An 18,266-nucleotide genomic window follows, 5' to 3' on the forward strand; every position below is an offset into this window, starting at 1 on the left:
CAGGCCAAGTCTGGTTTGTCTCCTGTTTCAGTAAATAAAGTTTCGTTGGAACACAGCCACACCCATTAGTTTATTTATTGTTGCGTTGCGGAGTTACGAGTATACTGTATGGCTTTCAATACCACCTGACCTTTAAGAGAAAAAGTTTGCCGACCCCTTGGCTGAGATTACAAACTCCTGAAAAACAAGGACAGTGTCCATACATCTCCTGTTTCCTCACAGGGTCTGCCTGGCAGAAGAGCAGGTGCAGAGCAGGGATTTGAGATCTATGGCGGAAGAAACGATTCTAAGGCTGGAATAAACCTTCCTGCTTCAAGAATGACTTCTTTCACAGACTCCTGGGAACATAACGCCTTGCGTTACAGAAACAACTTCAGGGGTTAAAGAAGTACAGGGTGCAAATTGGTCTCTGTCATTTGTAACGAGAGAGATAATCTTGTTGCCATAGTTACTACAGATGACCAGATCGACCGTCTGCTGTATATATAATCTGGGCACCCCGGCCTCCTACTCTGTACTGCAAGGAAGGGTCCTGAGCCTCCAATACACATTGTGTCAGGCTGGATCTGAGGAGACTTGGAGCCTGAGTGCCTTTCTTAGGTGGAGTTCTTCCAGGAGTGACCCTAGGCAAAGGATTCGCACGAAAGTGATTTGTTAAAGGCAGTGCTCTGCAGAAGAATGAGAGAGAAGACAGTGGAGGAAGCAGAGTAAGCAAAACACAAATGGCAAAAAACAAAACAAAACAAAGAAAGAAGAACCGAGGTGCAATTTCAGATGAAGTCCGAGCCTTAGCCTGATCCTACGGGGATCTTTGGAGTCTGAACTACATTTCACATTCAAGAAGCGACTTTGCGGTCCTAAAGGTGGTGGCTCTTCCAAGTAAGCCAAGAGTCAAGGGAGCTAGACCTTCGTATCCTCTTACCCTTTCCTTCTCAGCAGGCAGCATCAGAGTATGGAGGCCCTGGAGGTACAAAAACTCTCAGGGACTTTAGGCTCTCTGGGTAGTGAAGCCACACCAGCAGCTCCCGGGTTAAGTTTACAGCAAAGAGCCCTTGGCATCAAAGGGCACAGAAACTGGATGGTGCATACAGAACTTTGGTAAAGGGGGATGCGAGAGGATCTGGAGAGAGGACTAACGCTATTTGCTATAGGCCAGACTGGATGTCTTCTCCACCAATGCTTCCACGTGGTTTGGGATTACGTGCCATTTTGCATTCTACGTATCATTTCTATGATACGGGCCCTCCCAGGTATAGCATAATCTTCTTCCTCTTTCTCCTCATCCTTTTCCCTTTTCCTTCGAAGGAAAATTATTTTGGGGGAGGAAACAAAAAAAAAGCCACTTTTTGTTCAGGGTCTCCCTTGTTAGGATTAAAAAGATAAAATGTCTGAAATTTGCTTTGAGACTGTATTATTTCTCCTATAACATCTCCAGGGGAAAATAAATCCCCAAAGCTCTCTACCCACTCTGCAGAATGGTATTTCTTTTTTTTGACTTAAGTCTGCAACTTTCATACTTCAATGGATCCTTGGCTCAAGTACACTGGGATTTGGGGACCCATGTCATACTCACTTTATCCACAGAGAGATTCATTTTGGGAGTTGACAGACTTCAGACATGATCGCTTTCATCTTTCAGAGCGAAGAGCCCTCATCTTCCTGATCCATCCTCAAATTAGAGCTTCTCATTCACTCCTTCCTTGAGTCTGGCTGCTGTTCTCTGGCTCAGCACATTTGTGTTTTTCTCGAGAGACAGTGACCAGCACTATCCTCAGTATCCCAGGAACGGATATACTACAGCTTCAGGTCAGGTACAGACAGCCCCTTTTGTTTCATTTTTAATGCTATTCTAGAGGATGTTCAACATCATTTTGGGTTGAGTGACATACCATGCAGGTGTCTCTAGTATTCAACCTATAGTGATTACCTTTCCTTACCTGTAGTCAATTACATCTCATTAGAAGGCAGACTAGTACTGTTTTTTCAATGTTTATTTATTTTTGAGACAGAGAGAGAGAGAGAGAGAGAGACCGAGCATGAATGGGGGAGGGGCAGAGACAGAGAGGGAGACACAGAATCCAAAGCAGGCTCCAGGCTCTAAGCTGTCAGCACAGAGCCCGACATGGGGCCCAAACCCACAGACCGAAAGATTATGACCTGAGCCGAAGTCGGACACCTACCCGACTGAGCGACCCAGGTGCCCCTATTATTGTGTTTTAATGACTAATTTCATCTGAAACTGGTTCTTAGTAAAACTTCCTGCTACTTTTCTGCTGGTACAAACATGAACTCTTTCTGAAGTCCTTCATTATTGGCTTAGTATTCAGCATCGCCATAGACTTTAGTTTTTTCTCTAAATCTTACAGAATCCCATTTTTATTTTGCACATGCTGAAGAGAACAAATTCCATCACAGTTTTTAGGAAAAACCCTACTGATTCACTTCTATTCAAAGGGTATGCAATTTTTATATCTTTTGTCCCCAGTGAGAAGTTAGCTCCCCATAGGTGACAAAATAGTCCCAACAGTTAGATGGGAAGCTAACTTTTCTCTACCAAGTTAACTTTTTAAAAAGTGGTTTAGAGCTTTTTGGAGAAAGTTTCAAAATTTTAAATGTATCCCATCTGCTGATGCTTTATTTTCCACTGGGTTATGTAGGACTTGCTTGGAGTATTTGTGGTAAAGGAGAAAAAGCATGGGCTTTGAAGAGTCATGCAAACGTATGATGTACCAAAAGCACTCTGTTAAAGGCAGAATTACAGCAGAGGTTGAAAATGGCCAGGATGGGCCAAGGACTAAATTTAATTGTAGGCAAGGTGTTAGCATGTCTACAGTTAAAGAACAATGGAATAATCCAAGGTGGTAATAAAAGCCCATTCTTGTGAAAGGTAACGAATGATGCCTCCCTAGTATCACAGGCCATTGCTCATTTCAAAAGGAGAGCCTCCCCCAAGATGGAGCACTTAGTTCTCTAGTCTTTTGTCCATTCTTTTTCCTCCTAGGTACTTACCAACATTATACCTTTATTTTCTTCTCCTTGCATCTTAGACCTCATAATGTGTAACTTTAAGGACCCTTGCAACCATCTTCAAAACACGCAGTCTCCTTTCTTTCTGCCATACTGGCATAGCAAAGCTTCAATCTTGGATTAACCCAACTATTTGTTTTTCTTGATCTGGGCTGCTGAGTCTTGACTGAGAAAACAGACAACCTAACTATGCAAATAGGTGGCCCTAAGCAATCCTTTGATGTGTACTTAGTGGCTTTCCTAAGTGGTGATTACAAAACATTACTCTTCTTCTCAAAGCCCCACTTCATTGATCTTCCTCCTCCCCTTGCCACCTCCACACAGACACAACACTTCTCCCTCTCTCTTCCCTAGTAAATGCTTTGCCTTGCTGCTCGTTTGCTCTTAAATCACTGTAATTTGTTTTTGCATGCACTCTTGAAATAAAAATCCTCTGGCCAAAATTATCAGTGACTTCCTAAAGGTCTAACTGTATGGACTTTTTCTAAATATTCACCTAATTGTTGTCCTCTCTTGCACTGGATACTGTCCTCCATTCCACTGCTCTACTCTGGCTTTCTCTCTCTACCTGTGCTCCCTGGCAAGCTCACCCACTTCCTTGGCTTTAACTGGAATTATATTCTTGATCTCCAGATCTGTACCACCAGGCCACCTCTTTCTACTTAGCTCCAGAGACCTAGACACAAAATAGCCTTCTTCATGGTTTTCCTGGAATTCCTAGGGGAACCTCGAACTCAATCCAACTCCAACTGAACAAATCCCCCTTCCTTCATAGTTCTTACTGCTAGGTTCTCTATCTCACTAAATGATGTCATTCTTGAGACTAAGCCAGAAACCCTAGCGTGACCTGTTAGCTTCTCCGTCTTAAATCCTCTTCCACTTCCCCACCACCATCCTCTGCCCCACCTGACTTCTGCCCAAGTTCTTCTGATTTTACCTTTTTATTTTATTTTATTTTTTTTTTTTTAAGATTTTTTTTTTTCATCGTTTATTTATTTTTGGGACAGAGAGAGACAGAGCATGAACGGGGGAGGGGCAGAGAGAGAGGGAGACACAGAATCGGAAACAGGCTCCAGGCTCTGAGCCATCAGCCCAGAGCCCGACGCGGGGCTCGAACTCACGGACCGCGAGATCGTGACCTGGCTGAAGTCGGACGCTTAACCGACTGCGCCACCCAGGCGCCCCAGTGATTTTACCTTTTTAAAGTCTCATGCTGCCTATCTTCTCCATTCCAACTGCTACTGTTATTAGCTAGTGTGCTCTCACCTCCCATCTTTATATTTTTGCTTGAGAGCTCTGACTAAAACATGTCAGATCATGGTACCACCCTGAACATGGAGTATAAGTCCTCCAAGATCTATACTACTGTCTCTCTCTTTAGACCCATCTGTTCTGCTTCTTGCCTCCTGCCTCTCACCCTACGGTCAGCCATATTAAACTACCTGCTGTGCCTGGAACTGTCCACGCTGAGTCTCAGTTTCGAGTGCCATTCTTCTCCTTCACAGCCCCCTGCTCCCATCTGCCCGGCAAATATCTGCTCACATTTCAGGTCTCAGTTCAACCTTCCCATTCTTTGCAAGGCTTCATCTGTTGAGGCCCCCACGCTCACCCTAGGAAGAACCGACCACTTTTCTTTTGGGACTCCATCTCCACATACAGTATAGTGTCAATGTCAGTTTGCCTTTCTTGGCCTGCAAATTCCTTAAAGACAATATCTCTGCCATGTGCATCTCTTTACCTTGGTGTCCAGCTCATAGTAGGATCGAAAATAAATATCCATTGAATGGATTAAAAATGGGGCCCAACCTGTGGGCAAAGGCTAAATGAATATTATGATAGAGGAGCAAATGTTGATCGCTATAGCGTACTGAATCATCACAAAGGCCTGTCTGCTGTTTGTAAACTCACTAAGCCTCAGTTTGCATTAGCAAACAAGTCGGGTGGATATTCTCTAGAATGTAAGCTGACTTTCAGGGGCAGAGAAAGGGGGGTGGTGCCTCCGATTGGCTTGCTTCCTTAGCAATCTGCGAAAACAAAACCCAGCAAAACAATTCCCCCTTTCCCAAAAGTTGGCATTGGCTCAAGTTTTTCTTTTCCGAAATACTTTCTTTGGTCAGGCAGCACTCCCCACGCTATAGCTGTTAGGCATTAGTGTGCTCTGAATCCATTAGAGAAGGTCAGTCCTGAATACCAAACAGATGCAGAGCCCTGAGTTTCCAAAACTGGAGTCCAAGGATCGAAATGCATAACAATAGCCATGTTCTCTGTTCATGCTGTTCTAAGATTTGCCACAAGCAGGCATTTTTCCACACTGGAAGTGAGGAACACATCATTTGACAGAAAAGTAATACAAAGAAGTGTTTTAGAAAAAATGACCCCATGCATTAAGTAGATTGGATAGTTAATTTAGGCCAAGAGGAACAGCCAAATAATATTAAGTTGTTACGGTAAAAAGTAAGTTTTGGACATTTTGCTTTCACGTTACTACCCAAACTTATAAAAATACTCAGAGCAGCAGAAAGAAGGGCTAAATTTAGACCCTGATTTAATGCATTCAAGAGCATGATTCATTTTCCCCCTGCCCTGGTACAGTCTGGGAAATCTGTGTGTGTGGCAGGCAACACAAGGATGCCTTGTAAATAAAGGGAAATTCCATTCATCCAGAGGCTCAAGGAAGCTAGAGACACCCCATCTTCTCTGCCAACAAAGGTATATTTCTAGGTACTTCACACCATGGAACCAGATATCGCAACTGGTGAGAGTCCACCTAATTTTAGCTTTGCCCTGGCCTTGGCATGAATGTGCTGTTGCTTCTTTTCTCTAAGTGGCTTTTCCCCCCCTGTCAGGCTCCAGGGGGATCCTGACCAGCTCTCAGATGCCATGCAACATGGGTCACCTTAATGAGACACTTATAAGGATGTCATCATTTGGTAGCAATACTTTTAGCAAGCTGGGGCCCGAGTCACTGAATGGTAGCCCATACATTGGGTCTTACAGAGCTAGTACTATATATAACGTCAACATCTAAGATGATCTGGGGTCGTTTGAAAAATAACCACAAGCCCAAACTAAACCAAGCCAACAACAGTGAGTTCAATTCTTATCAGTTCATCAGGGTGCAGGGCACAACGTCCAGAGAGAGCAGACCATCACTGTCCCTTCCCCAGTTTGTTTCATTATCTGCTGCTGCCAATCACGATCTTGCAGTTGCGTCTGCTCCTGACACAAAGCAAATATTTTAGCCTCTACAGATAATCGAGATTAATGCCAGACTGTCATTTGTGTTAATCTAACCTAGTTTAGAGGCGAAAACCACCTAAATTATTTTGTGATTTTACAGTGACTCCATTCTTTCTTATTTCTTTTGCTTTTAGTCTTTGAGCACATTTGGAAAGTAACCTTAGAAGTCTCATCTCAGCTGTTTTCACCTTATTGAAAGTTTCTGGGCTTAGGATAAACTATAAGAAAAATAAAAGGAATGCATGTAAAAAATCTGTAGTTCAGTAACATTGCCTTCCGGAAGTGAGGGCATTAAAGCTGTCCTCCCTTCTGAGATATAAGAAAGACAGTAATAACCCACCCCTTGGGACCCATTATACATCCATATACAATTATGCCAAGAAAGATCATTTCCCCAAACATGAAATGGGTTCAGCAGTTTTGCAGTTAAAAACAGAGTTAGATATGGAACACGTGCATCACATTAGAAATGAGTCGCTCTGAGAAGGTGTGTGTGTGTGAATGAGCAGCGCGGGAGAGGCCCACACAGGGGCACATTCGCAGGATGGGACTGGCAGACCCTGGGCAGGGCCATGGGTCCAGGTGGATATGAGATCCAATCAGCCTGAACACATGCTTCACAAACCAGCCTGGACACCGCACAGAAAAGAGGCAAGACACCGTAGGGCAGCATAAATGATTTGTACCTTTCTCAAATGGCTTGGTTCTTAGGTCTCCTGGGCAATTCTGAATGACCAGGTGGGGCAGTCACCCAATGCCCCTTGGGCTTGTCCAGTACCATAACATGAAAATCAAATTATTTTAAAAATAGGGATGTTCTGTGACCTTGGCCACATGGAATGACCAATTTGGGGGTCATTTGAGAAAGGACAAATACTCGTTAGCACTCTAAACAGCAAACTGGCTGATTTAGCTTAGAACAGTTGGCTACCATTGCAGCCAATTTTGGAATGTCAAAAAAGAAGGTAAGTCAGGGAAGGGTGTCATAAAGTTTGCATCCATCCAAGGCTGGGTAACTTAGATATTGAGATTTGGGGCAGAAATTGATTCTCACACATCTAGAGCACCACAGATCTAATGAACAACGAGGGACATCTATTTTCATACTTCACTCACACAAAACACCTCTCTTCCATCTCTGGGGTGAGGGGGGGGGGTGTTCCAGTTCTAAACTACAATCAGCCCTTCTTTTAGAATAACAATAATAAATCCTCTTATTCAGCCAGATGGTGGTGTCTGTTGCACTAGGTTGGGCTCATAGTACAACATCAATAAATGGCCACTTGTAGAGGGACAGACAGAATCCCATTTATAAAACATACCCACACTTCCTTCCTTCTCCCATCCCAAGATGTTGCATTGTCAAAACACCCATGGGGGCTTAATCTCATTTTGGGGAAGAAAGGAGAACTAAGGAAGGCAAAATAATATATGTGGAAAGCAATTTTGTGGGGGGGGGTGGAATAATACATTTAATCTCTGAGGAAAATGATCGTTGATGGGCTTTTAGTCGTTTTGCCTTTAGGGACCAGCTGAAAGGAGGATCCCGAAAGAGTTTCCCCCAGACCCTGGAAAGCTGTCGTGGTGAAGGCTGCACATTGCCAACTAGGAGATGGAGTTAAAAATTCTTCCTCTGTGAGCTCGGCTAAGTCTCCTGAAATGAATATTTGTTCCAATGAGGTGTTCCCAAAAGCTTTCTGGCCTCAGATAACTCATTTTAAGAAAGGTATTTGTTCAAAATCCATCACAGGAGGGAAAATGACATATTAATGTATCCTGTTGCCAATGTACACATGCTCTACACGGGCCCAGAGGGCTCAGACTCTTTGCTGCTTGCTCCTTATTTACTTGGTCTCAGCCCTACCTGGGATTGGCGGGGGTGGGAGGGGGATGCTGAGTAGTCTCTGCTCCCGCTCTTAATAAACTATACTACCTGGTTATGTAACCCTAATCCATGTCCACAGTCCAGGACTCAGATGGCTGGCTTGTCAGCAAAAAATGTTTCAAAAATGTTAATTCGACAGTGTTGGAGGGATGTTATTTCTGGAGCCAAACTCCTTAGGGAAAATGGGAAGTAGGTGCTCCAGGGATCCAGTTCCTCCATACTGAAAGATACTTCTTTCCTGATGCCTTCTTCCCAAATAATGTCCCAATGCCTGGTGTGCCCTGACATTTGGTCCAAATAAAATGCTGGAACATATTCATAGGATACAACTATCTCCAAACTCTATATAAGAGGGTGTTTATTATAGAGAATCAGCCTCTATTAGGGCATGAAACATCAAAGCCTGCGGGCACTTGCTCCTCACACTGAATCATTTCATGATATAGATACTATTTTTTTTACCCCTGGCATTTACAGCAAGCAACTCAGTTTACAACCTAAGGCATTTTCCATACTTCCAGGCAATGAATACTAGCTTCTTTTGAGTCTCAATAGCACATAATTTAAGACAGTGGGAAAAGGAGCTAGGGAATAGTTTCCATTGCAAGGAAAACACCATGCAGATGTTTGCCCTCTTGAATTCTGATGGCAAAATAGAGACTTGTTTATTTGTTCTGAAGTCAAATCCAAGGAATTTAGTTTTTACAGGCTGGGGGCTGGGGTAGGGGTGGGAAGTAATGACATAATATATTAATAATATTGAAATGTTCAACACATGGCCCTAGGATTTTCAATCCCCAAATAATTTAGGGGGAACCATTTTTATAATGGTTCTTCATTAAATTTGGTACACCTGATGTCAATCTGTGTCACAGTGATGACATACCAGAAAAAACACCCAAGGACTACTTTGTTAAAATTGTATATTCACCTTCTATAATTGTTTTTTACCTCCAAGATAGCAAGCTAGGAATTGGTCCTCTATCTTGAGCCATTTATTGAGAACAAACAAATGAACTCAGAAAAGACATGACCCAATTGAAGTTCAATACCTGACTTTGGTGTATGAGAATCATAAACTTGCTTACGGTCTATCTGGTCCGCAAACACTTCCCCATAAATCATCCAATAGGGCATGTAGAAGATGTTCTTGGCCAATTTCCATGATGGTTCTTCATTGGGAAAGAGAATGGCTTGCCTGGCGACCCCAAAACTCATCAGTACCACCAGCATAATGATGACAAAGTACATCATGTCTATCATCTGGAAGGGTGTGGAAGCAGAGGGAGAAAAAAAAGAAAATCCACATGATTGAGTGTTCCTATGATATCAACATTGTTGGAAACCTTTGAAGGAGGTTCATTTTCAACACTTCTGACAAGGGATATATAGGCAGACAGCTGTGTCCAAGTAAGAAAGAGAACACTTGGTCTATTGAAACAACGTCCACAGAATTTTATCAGTAACTCAAAAGCATTTAAAAAAAAGGCACACATAGAAAGGAAGCCCCTCACTTTCCACTGTTGTCTGTGCTACCTAGTTAAGACTAGGCATGGGAGTCACATGAAGCTCGGGTCTCTTTATGAATCCAGCTCTGTTCCTGGGAGCCAGTGTCCTCCCTGGGTCACTTTCTTCTTAGCAAAATTGAACCTGGGATGATCGAACTATTTCAAGAACTACTGAAATGTTGTAAATTCCCTAAGTTTGAGAGTTGGAATGCTCAAGAAAGTAATTACTTGCAAGCAAAGCTAGGACAGCCCACATATCCACCATCCACCTTCTTATTCTTGTGGCCCCACCTCACTGCCTGATATTCTACCACAAACCAGTCTCTCAGAGAACCACTCTTTCTGTACTTAATTCTCTTGCAGCATATCCTATCAGTTATAGAGGGTGTTTTTGTCGGCAATAGAATCAGGTTGCCTAATGGCCCATTTCTGTGTCTGCTGTTGAAATGTTGGACTTTCATCTTGACATGTTTATAAAATTCTCTTGACTGCATTCAAGCACAATGTTATCTCTCGTTCCTCTTTGTTCCTTTCTTTTTTGCTTGTTTTCGTGATACATATTATCAAGGATCTGTTTCTCATATGCCAAATTACTTTCCTTTTATCACCAAAAATAGATGAGGATGTAATAACTATTATTTTGTCTGGCCAGAACCCATTGCCTCCTTCTTTTAGAAGCAGTTCCCACCCATTTTGGCCACAAATGTGGTGTCTTTTCCAGGCTAGGTTAATGATGGTACCTCACCCTCTGGCAACAGTGATAGGAGGTAGGCATGTGACACAAGATGGGCCAACCAATATCCTCTCTTTGGATTTTTTCAACTGAAGCTGGGATAGAGAAGCTCCCTTTCTTTCTCTGTAATGATATAAATTCAGAGTGTCTGAGGCTGAGTCCCCCACCAGTAAAACTGATCGAGAGTGAATGAAGCAGATATTCCAGACAGAGAGAGACAGCATGTTCTGAAAGTGGTTGAGAGCCTGACTGCAGTAACCCTTAAGGCCAGTTTCATCATGCCCTGCCATAAGTCAGTATATCCCTCCTGGGCTTAAGCTAGTTGGAGATTGGTTTCTATCCCTCGCACCAAACCATCTAACACAAAAGACAACCTTCTCTGGGATATCAAACTTCCTGAAGGGATACCCACCCACAAAGAAAGAATAATGAAAATTCTATCATTGATAATGAAGGATTTAAATTAGCTTTAAAATTTTATTTTCAAACAATATTCCATGGTGCCTGTTATTAGAATTAAAACACAATAGCCTTCTGCTTTGCCTTAGGACACTGAGGGCTCAAAATATTTTTGGCCAATTAATCAACTGTCAAGGCAACTTCTGAATCCATCTTTCAAGTATCATCTGACTTTGAAACTAAATAAGAATTTCTCAAAAGTTGATGTTCATTCATATTTGCTCACTGTTTTTAAAGATACATGCTACTTAATTAGTTATTCCTTTCACAGCTTAGTGGCCTCAGGACTCTCTTACAAGTGAACAAGCCAGCTGTGTCGAAACAGTTTTATAGGAAACATAGGCCTGTTTCCCATCCTCTATTTTGTAAAATTATTTCATCATTTATTTACCAAACGTTCCATCAATGAAAAAACACTAATGGCTCCACTAATGGGTGGGGAGAGGAAGGTGGGTACTCATGAGATTTAGGAGCTAGTCTGACCCAAGAAAACTCAGCCAGTACACACAGCAACTGTTCTAATTCCATTTCTCAGGACTGTTTTCATTCAAATTGACTGTGCTACCTACCTGAAGGGCCAAAACAATCTAAGACAAGAAACATTCTTCCCACTCAACTTGATCTATTTCACAAAAGTCTTCCACACAAATACTGAAATCTGATAGAGCAGAATGCAGAAGTAGAACATTATTAGTAAAAACCAGGGCTGGGTACCTCTGTTTTTACAGTTAAATTGTCCAGTCAGTTCAATATTAAGAGACCTGATTCTGTCTCACTCTTGTAAATATCTGTAGGTTGTGTTCTATGCAGGTGAGTACATATGGTGGTGGTTATGCACGTTTTCAGGTGTTTGACCACCTGAGTTTTCATCTTGCCTCTGCTAGTAAAAATAGCTTAGGTGGACATGTGCAAGTTGCTCAATCTTGGTTTTCTTTTCCTTTTTTTTTTTTCAAAATTGGGATAATGAAAATCACCATGCATATTAATTTCATAAGGCTTAAATGAGACAATATGTGAAACAATGTGGGTAGGTCTCAGTAAATGTTAATGCATTGCTATTAGAATTGGAAGGTCAGGTTGTGAAGTCTCATTGGGTAAGAGCTGGTATCTTGCCTTTGTTTTTTGCCTGGTTTCTGGTTACTCTGTTGCTAAACAAAGATACTAAAACCCATTTCATGGGGTTGTAGTGATGATATGTCTGACATGGTATTTGGCACAGAGTAAATGATAGTTATTATAATTCTTGTTTTTATTCTGCATTATACAAGTGAGTTTAGTACTAGGCTTAGAGAATTGCATTGAGAAGTGGAATATAAAGAAAAGGGGTCAGGATTCCAGTAAGAGATCCTGGATTTAAAGATCAGTTGGGATCTTACTTTTTTAATTTTTTTGGTCGAGAGAGAGAGAGAGAGAGAGAGAGAGAGAGAGAGAGAGAGAATCCTAAGCAGGCTCCACACTCAGCACACAGCCTGATGCAGGCTTGATTCCATGACCCTGGGATCATGACCTGAGCCAAAAATCAAGAGTTGGACTTTCAACCGACTGAGCCACCCAGGTGCCTGAATCATACTTGATCTATGTATTGTGTCCAGGTATCTTATCAGATGTCTGTCCCTAGACCACAGGGTATAGTGCGTTCCTTGGTTGTTTAGTACTGAAGAGGGACTCTGTAATGTTGAGGGGCTTTCAGAATAATCACATGCGGGCATATTTTATTAAGCTTCCCACCTGGCAGTCCATCTAACTCACTGATAAATTCTATAGGCATATTTTACCTACCTTCTGGATCAGAGACTCAATTATTTAACTAATTATCTTAAAAGCCCCATGAAGAGAACAAAGCCACCAAATATACCCATTTTCAACTTATTTCTGACTTATAAGTGGAATCATTCATAAGTTGGAAGGCAGAGAAAATGCAGTCCATTTCGCTCACTTGCTCCATAGTAAGGTTTCATTCTAGTCAAAATTGGGGATAATTATGCCATTATTAAAATAACAGATGTAGATTTTAAAATAAGCTTGCTGGTTTAGTGTGACTTTAGTTATTTCAACTATTTAAATGCCATCCAACCTTTTAAAGTGATATATTTGGTTTGTTTGAGACTTCAGATCTTATTTAATGAAACAAAACAACAAGGCAACGATCAATTAGAAAAACAAGCAATCAGATTACGTAACCGTCTGCTGCGGGGCTTCTCAACAGAGGCAATTGTGGTCCCCAGGGGACATGTGGCAATGTCTGGAGATGTTTTGTTGTCATAAGCATATGTGTGTGTGCGTGTGTGTGCGCACGCACATGTGCACGCCTACACTACTGGCATTAGTGGGTAGAAGCCAGTGATGCTGCTAAATATTGTGTGATGCACAGCATGGCCCCCACAACAAAGAATTATCTAGTCTGAAATACCAATGGTATCAAGGTTGAGAAAACTTGGCTAATTTGCAGCAGTTGTAACTCCTTCACTTTCATTGGGTCCATTTGAGTATACATTTGAGAATCTCATGGAAGCTTGTCTTTTCTGTCCAGAAAATTCATACCCCCACATATTTTTATACACAAATTAGGTGGAGGGTCCACTGATCCTTTCTCTTAAATCTCTCCCACTGGCTCTAAATTGAGATTCTCTGCTTTTAGACATAAGAATCTTTACCACAATCTCAAATTCATTACTAAAAGAACAGAGAAGATTATAGAACAGGTTGTGCAATAGAGTAAGATACACTTTCCCCCCCCCCCAGTCAAAAATCCCAATTGAACTGGGATTCAGTTTTGGGTAAATAATTCAAGCTTGTTAATTCAAGTTCTTCCTCTCTAGAATGGGCTTTGGTGATATCTCCCCTAAGCAATACTGGTGTTATAGGTCTCAAGCTTTTGTATAAAAGGGTTAGGAAAGAGTGGAATAACCGTGCTCACCAATATCTCACCACCTCCTCACTTTTTATTGTAACTTTCATAAACAGAAGGCACACATAAACATAACAGATGCAATTTTATCAACTACCTGCTATGAGCCAGACCCTATCAGCTACTTGGCATGTGTTATTTCTATTCATCACAAAAGCCCTGCAAGATATAACCTTCATTTATTATAATTACTTTAAATGAGTAACTGGGTCTAAGGGAGGTTAAATACATTTCTCAAGGTCTCATAACTCCTACCTTTTGGATTCCAAATTCTCATTCCCTTTACATGTGTTTCTCAGCCCTTTTGTAGAACAGCTTGGTTATTTAAGATTCGTTCCAGTAGAGTGACACATGCACCCACACACAATAATATGATAAACACAGATCTGCTGACTGAAAGGTCAGCTGTGATGATGTATATAGTGAAATTTGAGGGAGGATTGATAAAGACAGCTATTGACCAATTGTTAGTTTTTGACAGCCCACAAGTGGAAGTAGACTGGAGGTTATTAGAACAGAGTTTTTCAGAAGAGGCGTTTACCATGGTAGGATAGAGGGTTTGGCTTTTCCACATATGCCCTGTGAAGGTGAAGTAAGGGTCACACACTTTGAAAAGTGGGGTAATTGATAAGAAGCACCTAGGTTCTGAGCAGAGGCTCTAATTCTTCTTCTAGTGAGTCTGGAGCAGGAGCTGATATATTTGTGCACCCTAGGTTTCACCTACTGCTGTCCTCCTAGGGCTGAGTCTTTACGGAGAGAGTCCGGAAACCAGGGTGGCAAGGAACAAGTCCACAGCCATTTGTGGGAAAGCATATTAGTTTGCCACTTGGGATTCTTTTTTTTTAAATTTTTTAAGTTTTTTTTTTCTAATTTTTTTTTTTCCAACGTTTATTTATTTTTGGGACAGAGAGAGACAGAGCATGAACGGGGGAGGGGCAGAGAAAGAGGGAGATACAGAATCGGAAACAGGCTCCAGGCTCCGAGCCATCAGCCCAGAGCCTGACGCGGGGCTCGAACTCAAGGACCGCGAGATCCGTGACCTGGCTGAAGTCGGAACGCTTAACCGACTGCCCCACCCAGGCGCCCCAGTTTTTTTTTTTTTTTAATGTTTATTCATTTTTGAGAAGAGAGAGCACAAGTGGGGAGGGGCAGAGGAGAGAGGGAGACACAGAATCCGAAGCAGGCTCCAAGCTCCAAGCTGTCAGCACTGAGCCTGATGCGGGGCTTGAACGCATGAACCATATCATGACCTGAGCCAAAGTCAGACGCTTAACTGACTGAGCCACCCAGGCGCCCTCTGGGATTCTTTTTTAAAGAATAGGTAGGGGCATCATTCTGGAACCCAGTTTTTAACTCTCCATTTTCCAGTAGTGTAACAAAATACATGATATATGGATAGAACGTAATATCCAAATAAAATTCAACCTAACTCAACTAAAATAGACTGTACTTCCTTCCCTTTGTGTAGGGAAAGGAATTTTTCAAGGACTTTATTAGGAAAAAAAAAGAAGAAGAAATGTTAAAATTTAAAAATCTTTTAAAGATTTGGAGTGGAGACCCACTCTTCCTCCAAGATCCAGCTAAAATGTAACCTCCACACGAAGCCGTCCCTGACCTACATTGTCTTTTCTATGCTCCTTTATACACATCTCTCTAACAGCATTCGCACACTGTATGGTAATTACTTCTCTCTCATCTTCAATCTCACGGAATGAGCACCTTTAAATACCCAACTCCTACTCCGGGGCTTAGCCCAAAAGAGATGATCTGTGTATGTTTTTCAGTAAGTAAATGGGTGAGTGATCGTTAATTTTCCAGTGATGTATACAGATGTAGTCAAACTCCCAAACGCCAAAAGGAATTAAAAATCAAAACACCCCCAGGGGCCATCTCAGACCATCACAGCAGGCCCAATGAGTGATTTTTCCTCTTTCTATTACTGCCACTTCTCCTCTGCATATTTATAACACAGAATCAGAGAACCCTGCTTACCATTTTTCCAATCATCATTACGTATGGGCCCAAATACTTGTTCACGCCGAAGATGTCTAGTAGACGGATGTACCAATAAATGATGTTCACACAATAGATGACCCTCCCATCACTCCTGAAGGGCTGGTCTTGGAGACGAAGGATCATTCCCACAGAGAACAAAAGGATGGCTATTAGGTCTGTGACATTCCAGTACTCCTGCAGCCACACCTTTACTTTCTGTAGCAACTTCCCTGGCTCTGACATCAGGATCTAAAAGACAGGAAAAGAGGGCGGGGTTAGGTCTGGTTTCAGTCCATATTTTAGGTCCAGTTAGAAAACGCTTGGTCTGTTAGTTGACATCAGTAGCTTGTTTTGTTTACCTGTGTTTACTTGAATATTCGCATGCTATGAATATACCACCGAGCTAAGCTCAGACCAGGAAGATACAAGCATTCCAGAGGCAAACAGAAGCAAGAAGTTTGATCCTTTGGGTTGCCTTACTATCCTAAGATACCCATTAGGGTTTTGCTATAAAAAGACAGATTCCTGAAACACTGCAAATCTCTGAAATTCCACTCCATCTCAGTAAAGAGTGCCACCATATTGAGTGACTCAGACCACCAGGGAGGACTCCTTCATTCTTCTCATCACATCCATATAATCTGCATCAATATCACCTCTATTTCTTTTTTTTTTTTTAATTTTTTTTTCAACGTTTATTTATTTTTGGGACAGAGAGAGACAGAGCATGAACGGGGGAGGGGCAGAGAGAGAGGGAGACACAGAATCGGAAACAGGCTCCAGGCTCTGAGCCATCAGCCCAGAGCCTGACGCGGGGCTCGAACTCCCGGACCGCGAGATCGTGACCTGGCTGAAGTCGGACGCTTAACCGACTGCGCCACCCAGGCGCCCCTCTATTTCTAAATACAATCTGATCCAACCACTGCTCACCACCACCCGCTGTTGCCATTGTACTCTCAGTCCTACCACATCACCTAGATGATTGCAACAGCCTTCTGAGTGGTATTCCTGCCACCATCGGTGTCTAGTCTCCCTCAACCCATTCTCTAACTAGCACACAGAATGATCTTTAAAAACTGAAGCCGTGATCTGGGTGGTGATTACACACAGTTGTATGGGTAAACAGAATGAGTTTATTTATTTTCTTATAAACAAGAATGAGTTTATTATTTTCCTATGAGTTGTTTATTTTCTTCCGGGTAAATTATACCACAATCTAAAAAAGAGAGCGATTTGAGAGATGTATGAACAACAACAACAAAAACTAAAGCAAATTGTGATAAATGAATATTTCAATCTCTCGATGGCTTCCAATACACACAGAGAAAGACCCAAACTCCTTACGGTGGCTTCATTTCACAGCCCACCACATTCCCCCCATTCCACACCTACGGACATAGCGGCTCATTATATGCTCGGGACATTTGCACTTGTTCCTTCTGTTGGGCATTTTCTTCTCCCAGAATTTTACATGTGTTGCTCCTCCTCATCCTCAAGGTCTCTGCTCTAATTTCCCTTTCTTAGGAAGATCTTCTTTGACTATCCTACCTGCAGGGGCCTCCACATCCCTGTCACTTGCTAATGTATTACCCTATCTTCGGTTTTGAAGAGTTTGTCACTCTATGAAGTTAACTTCTGTATGCAGGTAAACATGTTGTCTGTGTTGGTCTACCCACCTATCATCTCCACTAGACTGTAAACTCTGAGGCACACCCTTTGGGCCCCAGGGCCTGTTACATAACAGATTCTCAATTAAATGTTTGTTGACTGACTGCTACATATCATTAGGTACTGGGTAGGACTCTGACTTCCCTCAAATCTAGAGGGGCCTTTTTGCTGCCACACAGAGGCTCTATGAAACGCATAGTTGGAGAGTGGGTCCCACTGGTCCGACACCACAGCTTGTCCCCGGATGTGAGGAGCCAGGGAGGCTGGCCTATAGAGGCTGCGTAGCTGGGCCTTTGGGTTTACCCGGAGACTTCAATCTCTTTGAGCCATCACCCAACTCGGAATCTCCTCTCAAAAGAGAGGAAAGCAAAGACAGGGGACAGGGTCTAATCTGCAGCTGTTTATTTGCATCCTCTTGTCCCCTTTAATGGTTTGCTGTGACCTGAAATACTTAAGGAAGGGAGGTCTTAGTAAGTCAGGACGAGGGCTTGGAATGCTGTGCGAGATGCCAGAGCCAGCTGGTAGCCTCATTCTTCCTCCTCTGTAGGGCTACACTCACCCCTAAACCCCAGGCCAGGGTTTCTTGAGCGGGCATCAGAATCACCTAGGGGCTGGTGAAAACACGATGGCCGCGCCCTACGCCTGGAGTTTCTGCTTCAGTAATGCCTGGTGTGAGGCTGGAGAGTTTACATTCATAACAAGTTCTCAGGGCAAGCTGGGGTCCACAGGTTTAGAGAAGCACTGTCCTCCCCGTCAGGGATTCCTGCAGCTGTCGTCGTCCTGGCGGTTTCTCACACCGCTGCATCTTAGCTAGGGAAAACTCCCTGCGTGTGGGCAGGGGGG

The 18,266-nt window shown here is 42.6% G+C and overlaps 1 protein-coding gene across 4 annotated transcripts in view; it reads right to left on the minus strand.

Annotated features, from left to right (window-relative positions):
- Positions 1 to 18,266, minus strand: part of TRPM3 (transient receptor potential cation channel subfamily M member 3) — a 502,889-nt gene that overhangs the window by 46,014 nt on the left and 438,609 nt on the right. For all 4 annotated transcript variants that reach the window (XM_030293212.1, XM_030293204.1, XM_032595678.1 and 1 more), the window contains 2 exons: positions 15,753 to 16,004; positions 9,241 to 9,415 (listed from right to left, as the gene is read on the minus strand). In XM_030293212.1, the coding sequence (XP_030149072.1) occupies positions 9,241 to 9,415; positions 15,753 to 16,004 (427 nt within the window). The remainder of the gene's footprint in view (positions 1 to 9,240; positions 9,416 to 15,752; positions 16,005 to 18,266) is intronic.

The sequence above is a fragment of the Lynx canadensis genome, chromosome D4 (genome assembly GCF_007474595.2).
Source record: "Lynx canadensis isolate LIC74 chromosome D4, mLynCan4.pri.v2, whole genome shotgun sequence".
Taxonomy (NCBI): Eukaryota; Metazoa; Chordata; class Mammalia; order Carnivora; family Felidae; genus Lynx; species Lynx canadensis.